Genomic DNA, 10,127 nt, shown 5'->3' with positions numbered 1-10,127 from the left:
CCACATTCCCATGGTCTAAAGCAGAAGCCAAAATGTCAAAGTGAAAACTTGCAGCTGCAAGGATTTACTGGAAGCAAAGGGGGATGGAAGTTCTGAAGAGCGTTGAGAGAGAATGCTGAAAGAAAATTCAACCAGGTCATATTGATATTTACTCGTATTGCGGACAGACACAGACAATAAATTTGGACGTGATAGTGTGCTTATGCTTTTTGGAGGAGTCTGAAATTGATGTGAGTATTTCCCACAAGTTCAGGTACTATTAGGTTTCTGCAACTTCTCAAGAAACTGTTTGTGGCGAGATCTTGATTTAATTGTTGGATTTATTTTAAATCACTTTTTAATATTCAAATTTGTAAGACTAGATTTTTTTACATAATTGCTTTTCATTATATACATGTCATGTACACTTTTATCACTATTTTTGAGCACTTTTACTCAATATATTAAAAATGGTCCATATAGCATTCCATACTTCAAATCAAACCTCTGATCTGCTTACATAAAACTAAAGATAAAGTTCTTTCAGAATACCTTATTTGTGTTCATTAATTTATGTACATGATATGCACTGAGCAAATGAAAAAAAAATCATTATAGAAATAAACAAATCAGCTGTGCATGTGTAATGTGATTGGCTTATAACTTTCTCCCTTACCTTAAGCTATCAAGTTCTGACAGGCCACCTTCTCTATGGATCGTACTTCCATTCCCCTTGTCCTACTCTGCAGCCTGGCTTCGTTTACCACTGTTACGGGATGTTTCTGTAACCACTACCCATGGAGTTCATGGTCCTTTTGCACCAAAACCTGTGACACTGGAACCCAAGCACGTACAAGGTAACCTAACATGATTTATTTATTTATTGTTTGGAAGGTTGAATCTAACATGACATTTCTGATAAAGTTTATTCAAGTTTATCATGGTAATATGTGGACTGTGCATTTGTTGTTGCAGAGCTGTGCGCTATGATGAGCACTGGACCAAAAACAATTGTTTCCAGCTGTGTCAGACACATGAGACTAGAGCGTGTAATGTTGAGGCCTGTTCTATACATTGCCAGCTGACCGAGTTTGGACCCTGGTCAGAGTGCTCGCCTTGTGCCAAAAAATCTGTAAGTAAAACACACGAAGCTATTAGGATATTTACGGTAAGCAAAAGTTAGTTAGTGTCCTTGAATCTGACTGGTCAAGCAGCGTTCCAAAATATATAATATCAGATGTAATGCGGTGGCAGCACAACAGCATTGGGACTTTTCATTTCCATTTATAGCCTACACATCAATAAATTGTTCAGAAATGTCACAATGAAATTATAATGGACAATTCTTAATTTTTATGGAATATTGGTGGTAATTCATATGCTCTTGTAATCTTCTTCTCGTAATCAAAATAGCCATCCATTTTAGGTTCCCAGAACGTTCGTTTTTGGGTCTCATGGTGCGTTCACGGATGGAAAATATGATATTTTCCACTTGTGAAACGGGTTTTTACCAGTGTGTTGCGTTCAAGTGCTTTTGTTGTCGAAATGCGGTAAAATGATGGAGATCCAGACCTGTTATTTTGCTAAAACTATTTTAGATTGCTTCAGTTATCTGCTACAGCAAGAAAATGATTTATCAAAACTCAAATGGTTAATAATATGCTGTATATTTTCTAGATCATGAATGGTACATATTTTTAGATGACTCTCGCGTTCCTCTCTGCCATTTTGAAAAGGTCAAAGGTTATCTCATCTTGGCAACTCGTGCATCAAAATATTCTACGAGCTGCCCAGTGGAAAATACCACATGAGGGGGTGTTCATGTGCGTTTTCCACATCGGCTTTTGGTATTTACCATAATTACCATAGCACATGAACGCACCATCAGAGAACATTCTTTTTAGAGGTTTGTTAGCCATGGAAAGTTTTCTTAACTGAAATTGAATGTTAGTTTTTGGTTTGTAGAACGTTACCCTAACTTTATTCTTAGGGTATTCTAACACTATTCTAACAATCCCAGAATGTTTCCCCAAAAATGTTTCTAACATTATTCTAATATTTCCAGAAAATTCCCCTGTCGTCATTCTAATGCTATTCTATGTGGTGCTGCAGTTTTCCAGTACCTCATTGCAGTACATGAGGTCCAGGGGGCGGAGTTGGATCCAGATAAAGGGTGGAGATGGCTAGGATTAGGGGTGGGGTTAGTAATCAGGGGGCGGTTTAGGTAAATGTAAGGTAGGAGGAGTTGGATCTGGATCCAACTCCTCCCCCTGGATTTCATGTTCTCCAGTGAGGAGGACCATCTCCAGTTTTCACAAAAGACAAGAGTTATTGACTCTCTCATTCATTCAGTCGATTTGTTATAAATGTGATTAATTAAATGTTCGAAATTAAATGGCAATATTATATCTAAAATGTGTGTTACTGAATATTAACTAAATAAAAGCAATAGCACATGCACAAAACGTAGTTTTTCGAAATATCAGCATGGCTGGGACTACCTGCAGCCTTATTTACAGCTGAGAACAACAACATTCTTGAAATTCCTCAAATATGGTCTACTGCTGTAGTAAGTGTGTGTATACTGTGTGTGATTTAGTTCAGAATCAGGTCTGTTTTGAGGCCGGCTCAGTTTGGAGGGCAAGAGTGCAGTCCATTGCTTACAGAGGAGAGACTCTGTCATCCGTCCAAGGAATGTCGGATTGAGCCTGTCGACTGTAAAGAGAAGTTCACCTGTGACAGTGGTAAATATCTTCACAACAACACATGATATTAGATTTAATGATACATGGTCTATTGATTTTTATAATTTAGCAAATATATACAGTCTTTAAATGCTTGCTCTAGTCTAGACAACAAGTGCACGATCACCAACTTGCTTTATTGCCTTAAAGGTAGATGTATACATGCTGCTCTGCAGTGTAACAATCAGAATGACTGCGGGGACAACTCTGACGAGAGAGACTGTGCGCGAATCAAAAAAGTTTGTGCAAGTGAACGGAGATTTGCTTTCATTCCTGGAGCAGACCTGATTGGTTATGGGTGAGTTACAGATAAAGAACATTTGCTTTCTGAGATTGCAAAACAACTTAATGGACATGGTAATCGTCTAGATATGTTGTCATGTTGTCAGCAAAATAAATCTGAGCTTGACCTTTAATTAAATTAGATTTGATGCTGCGGCAGAGCAGATGAGAGGCGCTGTTCTGGACAACTCATTCATGGGGGGTGAATGCACTATAGAAAAACTAAAGAAGTACTACCGAATCCCTGCCAACATTGAGAAATATGAAATCAAGGTGGGAAAAAATCAAAGTTTTGTCTGTTTTTGCTTATAGTACCTTACTTGTTAAATGGAATAATTTAAAAAAAATCTATATCCAAATAACACCCAAAGAACATAGGGATGCACAATAGGCATCATATACAGTTTCTCAAAAAAAAGAAAACATTTTAGTAAAGTATATCTACTTAAGGCACAATAGTATAGAAATTAAACTTGAATATATTTTAGAGTAGTCAATGTGCTGCTTGTTTAGGAGTATGTATTTACCGTCCTCTGAAAAAAACTCAACATACAGCCACTATTGTCAAAATAGCTGGCAACAAAAATGAGTATACTATATTTATATTCTTCCATTATTGGGAAAGACAATAATTATTGACTTCTCAGTATTGCCCAGAATTTCAACATTGGTGTATCACTAAAATATCAAATAACTCATAATGTGAGGTGCTATTTATTGTTTTATCTTCCAATCACACAAAAACGCATGGATCAATGATTAGATTTTGAAATTTTAATATTATTTGATTTCATTCCAGGTTGAAAATCTTGAAGATTTTCAAGTGAAAGAAGTCAACCTCCAAAAAGTCATCTTGGCCAAAGAATCACATACTTTTTTTAAAGAGGCAATCAAAGCATCTCAACAAAAGGTAATAGATTTTAAACTTTTATTTCATTATTTCTATCCCTAACAGCACACAAACTTGTCTTTATATCTGAATTGAACACGTTGTTCACATTATTTTTTTGCAGGACTCTGAGTTTTACAGGGTGCATCAGGTTGTTGCCACATCAACATTTAGAATGAAATCGTCTGACCTCTACTTGTCAGACCCATTCCTTCAGTTTCTAAACAGTCTACCACTGGAATACAACTATGCCCTTTATAGACAGATCTTCCAGCTGTTTGGGACACATTATTTCAGCTCTGGAACATTAGGGGGAAAGTATGATCTCCTTTTCCAATATGATCGAGAAGAACTGAAAACCTATGGTAAGTGGCCTGCGGACATCTGGTTGTAAAAACATTGGCACAACATTTGAGACCTTGATCATGTGAAGCTCACGTCACTTTATCTCTCATTTCTAAAATACATTGCAACTGTGCTCTCTAATCAGTGGCATCTCCTTACAATTCCCAGGATTGACAGAAGCAGAAATGAACAGTTGCTTTAGTCAGGATTCCTCCATCATAGCTATATTCTATAATAGAATTTCACATAGCTCCACCTGTGGGAAAAATACATTAAAAACAGAATATGAAGGTAATACAAACACAAATGTGCTGCTATCACATGACTAAAGGCTTATGTTTCAGATTATATAAACTTCATTTTAAATGTTGGCTGTTGTCCATTTCAGGGTCAATCGTAAAAGCATCAGAGAAGTGTATCACATCTGTGCAAGGAGGTAGAGCTGAATACACCGCAGCCCTGGCCTGGGAGAAGAGGGGTGTATTGCCAGACAGCACTACATACCAGAACTGGATCAAATCTACTATAGACAATCCAACTGTTATAGATTATAAGGTTAGGATGAGAAACAAACATTTATGTCATTTGAACATTTTCATATATTAACCTGTCAAATAATCTGGGGTGTAGAAAAAAACCTTTTATTTCGAAAGAAATGCAAATAAACTGAAAACAGGAACACACGGTTAATGTATATTTGTCAATATTTTATAGCTTTTGCCTCTTGTGAATTTGGTGCGGGGCTTCCCTTGTGCTGTGACAAAGAGACGACATCTTCATAGGGCGCTGATGGAGTACCAGACTGAATTTGACTCCTGTAAATGTGCCCCCTGCCCCAACAATGCCCGGCCAGCTCTTTCTGGAACAGAGTGCATTTGTATTTGCCAGACCGGGACATATGGACCAAACTGTGAGAAACGAGCTCCAGACTACACTGCAGGTTCACAAGAATTCCTATAAATATTTGTATGTACTAATGGAGAGAAAACATATGTATACAGGCATACTACAGAGCCCCCATGTTCCCACTTTGTCCAAACAAATTAATTATAACCATCTCTTGGCCTCAAGATAGTATGCATACTCATATACTTAGTAATCAAACAAACATGTATACTGCTGAATGCTCAAAAATACATACAGTATGAAATGCACAACGACACACCTAAAGTCGCTCACGCACGTACACGCAAACTCTACACACACGAGATGCGCGGAACTCTCCTTGCACATACTCATATGAGAAATGCGCACACGCAAACTCTCCATGCACATACTCGTAGAAGAGACATGCTCTCACAGTACATTATGCATATGATTCTCAGTGTGCACTTGCACAAAACTCACACAAACTCAATGAGGCCACAGGTACTATCTTGAGGCCATGAGATAGGCCAAAGTGGGACCAGGGGGGGCTCCGTAACATACAGATATTTCTAAGACTATTTAATATATATATAATATTAATATATAATATAAATAAAATAAAAATATTATATATATATATATATATATGTAGAATGACTAATCCCTAATTATATATATTATTAGTTATATAAAAAAAAATAATAAAAATAATAAAATCATGCAGTAATAAAATTCTGTCTACATCCCACAGATGAAGTTGATGGGCGCTGGAGCTGCTGGAGCTCTTGGAGTACTTGTGACGCCAACTTGAAGAAGCATCGTTCGCGTACCTGTAACAACCCTGCACCCCAGCGGGGTGGCACACCTTGCCAAGGCCCTGAGAAGCAGGTGGAGGAGTGTACCATCTCTATTTTCCAGGAGTAAGTGCCCTTTCTTATCTGTAGACTACAGAAGAAGTATCTGTCAGGTCAGAATGTGGTCACTGGCATGTATTCACAAATATCATATAATTTGGGTATTTATGTGTGCAGATAAAGTACTCATACAAAGTTCTTAGATTATTCTGCATTTACAAATAAATTTCTTCTTTAATGTTTTTAATTTTTTTTTAATTAAGGAGCGTGCACCTTGCTTACAATCTCACCTCTCTGTCTCTCACCTCTTCTCATTTGCGCTCTCTTGCACACACTCTCACCTGTATATCACCCCTTCAATATGCATGGTTAATTAATATGACATGTGAGACATTCTTGTTTTTCTGCCTTTCACAGGCAAAATGTGTGCATTAATGATGATGACTTTGTGACTGAAGGGTCTCGTGAGAGTCAGCTGCCCCCTGGAGCTTCTGGCTGTCCAAAACCCCGTCCACCTGCCAATAGCCACCTGAGAGTGAGGGGACACAAGAGCTGAAACTTTTACGTCACATCTTCATTCCTCCTTCCTTCCACTAACGTCCAACTCTTTCCTTCTAATTCCAGATCAATAAGCGCCAATATGATTATGGAGATCACGAGGAGTTTGTTTGCTTCACTGGTTTTGAGCTGCATGGATACCAGCTCATTCATTGTTTGCAGGATGGCACTTGGGAGAAACCCAAAGGACACTGCATTAGTAAGCCATAGAAATGCTGATATAATATCAAAACAAAACAGTTTATGATCTGAAAGCTTATTTTGACCCTTTGAAAGTTTGAAAGTTTTCACTCCAGATGTTCTCTTGTCATTCCAGAAAAGGTTTGCGTCAAACCCACAGTGCCTGTTGGCATGAAGATATACCCAGACAAAGTGGAGTATAAAGTAGGAAGTGACATCATGCTGGCCTGCTTAGAAAGTGCCATGAGTCCATCAGGGCGTCTGTCTTACTCGTGTGGGAAGAGTCTTGTCTGGGAGCCAAGCATTCCACAGGACATACACTGCAAGATTGGTACTTTCACAGAATAAAAATGCTTTTTGAAATAATTCATATGATTCACAAATCTTGCCGCTTACTTTGAGTATAAAGTGCCATTCATTAATCTTAACAACTTTAGCTCCTTAAATGCAAACATGGTTAAACATATTTTTCCACAGATAAACCCTTTGTACCAGACCGCAGCTGTAAACTTGGAGAGATGCATGATGGGACTAAATGCATCTGCATGTCCAAAGAAAGTTGCAGGTATGAACGTTTCCCTATTTGTGACGGTTTTAATTTTGTCATGCGTTTCAATGCTGCGTTCCACTGACACAGCATTGAAATGTCAGAGTTTGGTCACACCAGAGTTGCCTGCATTCCAGTCCAGTAAATGAGTCCTAAGATGGACTTAAAAACATAAAAAAGCAAGTTTTTTTCATAGACAGTATAAGAAGTGGACAGAGCCATCTCATTGGAACTCGGTTGAGAAAAGTAAAGCCCATTTTTAGTGATTTTTTTTAGCACTTCCGTTCCTGACGCGCTGACTCAAACCGACTCAAACAGAGTTTGACGACGTAGATGTGACGCGAGCAACCCGTCTGTCTTCTAGTGGCTGTGGCATGAGAAATCTGAATCATTCCCTTCCGAAACATGCAGAGGCGAAGAGTGTGAGTAGGAGCTGTCCATGAGCTAGGAGCAGGAGAAACTTTTGCTAGGTATTCTTATTAATTATTTTGTCATTTTGCCTCAATGTTTCCCCGATTCACCTTTGGCTAAGCCCAGCCCCCCTTAGTTACTGTTGCTACATCCGTCAAACATCATCTGCGCTCTGCATGGCTTTTGCTGTGACAGCTGTTCCTGCTGAAATGTTATCAAACTTTTATGAAGCAGCAAACAAAGTGTCCGATAGAAGTGGGCAAAAGGGGCTGCAATATGCGTTCGAAGGCTATATTCAAGACATACAGGTGAAACGAAAGAAACAACAAGGCATCCAAATAGGCTAGAGGCAAAAGCATAACGTTACCGGTCACAGTCAAAAAATGAACCACCGCATATCCTAATCGAGACGCAGGCTGGTACTAACAATATCAGGGAGCAACACTGTTCATGCCAAGCTGGTTCGGTCTCTATTCACTTCTATAATCGTTATTACAAAGCAAACGGACTACACGAGTATAACTTTGTATTTATTAGCAGCGTGTGCTAGCGTATCAACAACCGGTATGAGAACCGAAATCATAACCTAAAACATTATAAAACGGTCTAACTAGTATAACTTCACAGTAAGGTTAGAAGTAAAAAAGATGTGCTTGTTGATGTTTGAGGGGTTTAGCTGACTGAGGAGGACGTCCATACAGTTTAATCCAAGGATGACACTTGTCAGGATTTGACCGGTTTTGGGAAGGGAAAAAACGGACATTCCCCTCCAACCTCTCTTGGTAACGCGTATCTGTGTTGCAAATGCCAGAGGCACAACGTTTAACCATATTTTTGATAAAACTACGACGGTATTAGCCTGCCGAGACCAAAAATATGAGACGCCTGTGTTGAAAGTCAATGGCGCGCTGTGAAAAAGTGTCTCCTCCTGTCCATACTTTAATCTTTCTACTGTTCGACAGAGTCGCGTGGTTATGACACAATCGTTAGCGTACTTTTTGAAAAACTGCTTCTACGGGGCCATAACATAAGCTACAAGGTAATGGGGCATTTTATACATTGTCGTGTTTCTTTAGAAATAAATAATGGACAAATGGGGTCTTCAAACACCTCAGATGTAAAGTTATTCGCTGTCAAAGTGACACCAAAATGAATGGGAGTCAATGGAAATGCTAATGCAAGTGAAGTTCTGCTACAAGCTGGCGGCACCCGGCCGGCTTCAACTTCCGGTCGATGGATTACCCCCTTGGTTTTTTTGCACAGATAATGCCGGTGTATCATGTCCGCTAATAGAGGTTGGATAATACTACATGCACCACTGAGTTTAGGCAAATAGTAATGTTAATAAACAATATATTACAACTATATATCAGTACGGTAGATGCGCTAAGCAGCCATATATTGGATTATGAAATAAGGGTTATTGTGCTTCCTCCGACTTGAGGGAGAGTTCCAGTTAAAAGGTCCTACTGGGAACTAAAGTCGAAATAAGTTCCTGGCACAAATAGTTCCGGGTAATTTCGGTGGAGACGTGGCTTAAGACTTTCGCACTTCAGAGGACAAATGCACAAGATTTGTGAATAAATAATAATTATTTGTATGTATTAATGCTGTGGCCTGTTGGGAAATTTGACCATTAAATACCATGTATTTGTGTATCCTGCAGAAATTATAGAACAGACTTGTGCATTTTCGACGCAGACAAGGAGAGTGCCATTATGATGTCCTTCTGTGCTTTTCATGCCGACCGTTGTCATGGAGACAGATTATACTTTATGAATAATGGACCGTGCAAAAATGACGCAGGCAGTCTGGACTGGGCCAAATTCAGGGCCAGTGTATCCGAGCGGAGCTCAGTGCAGGAGCCCTGTGGTTCAGACACCTGTTACGAGTGGGAGACCTGCTCAGGTGCAGATTTTATTACGAACCCTTGTGTTATATATCCTTTCAGCTGGCAACACATTTTTGATTTGTATTCAATTGAAATAATTCAACACTTTTTCAATGTTTTTTCTTCTTAGTGTCAACTACATGTGAGTGCAAAATCCCCAGAGATTGTTCAAAGGATGGGAAGCACATGTACTGCCTGAAAATTGTGAGAATGCAAAGCACACGGAGCATGAGTCTGTGCTTCATGGCTGCCATGAAGTGCAGCGAGATAGAGTTTGAACTTCTGCATGAAGGTCCTTGCGTAAGTTCTTAATTGTGCACCAATCTTGCTGTAGAAATGTTCACCGTTGAAATGCTCACATATTTGCTCCATTATTGATTTGTACAGAAAACGCATTGATGTTTTATAGTCACTCACAGCATGCTATATGCAGCAATCTGTATAATGATGTGGAACCACACAATGAAATGTCATCACACATTCAGAAGTTCTTGTATTTAAATTTAAATGCTCTTTCATCTGAAGTGAATATATTTTTCAAACATTAAAATAACTTCTTCATTCTCAGAATGTCTCTGCA

General features: G+C 38.8%; 1 protein-coding gene across 2 annotated transcripts; it reads left to right on the top strand.

Annotated features, from left to right (window-relative positions):
• The first annotated feature begins 81 nt into the window (after positions 1 to 81).
• Positions 82 to 10,117, top strand: c6.2 (complement component 6, duplicate 2). Of its 2 annotated transcripts, none has more exons than XM_089124035.1 (18): positions 82 to 230; positions 662 to 836; positions 955 to 1,111; positions 2,579 to 2,723; positions 2,874 to 3,021; positions 3,149 to 3,278; positions 3,805 to 3,915; positions 4,019 to 4,259; positions 4,408 to 4,530; positions 4,628 to 4,794; positions 4,954 to 5,179; positions 5,858 to 6,026; positions 6,378 to 6,495; positions 6,585 to 6,717; positions 6,835 to 7,029; positions 7,176 to 7,263; positions 9,323 to 9,564; positions 9,678 to 10,117. In XM_089124035.1, exons 2-18 carry the CDS (start codon positions 691 to 693, stop codon positions 9,857 to 9,859), a joined length of 2,721 nt encoding a protein of 906 aa, XP_088980161.1. In that variant the 5' UTR covers positions 82 to 230; positions 662 to 690; the 3' UTR covers positions 9,860 to 10,117. The 2 variants fall into 2 exon arrangements, with proteins under 2 accessions (XP_088980161.1, XP_088980162.1); XM_089124036.1 differs by having other exon boundaries at positions 161 to 253.
• The last annotated feature ends 10 nt before the right edge of the window (positions 10,118 to 10,127 follow it).

This window comes from Pimephales promelas, chromosome 19 (genome assembly GCF_988280905.1).
Source record: "Pimephales promelas chromosome 19, fPimPro1.hap1.1, whole genome shotgun sequence".
Lineage (NCBI taxonomy): Eukaryota > Metazoa > Chordata > Actinopteri > Cypriniformes > Leuciscidae > Pimephales > Pimephales promelas.
This window is presented reverse-complemented; position numbering and strand designations above follow the sequence as displayed.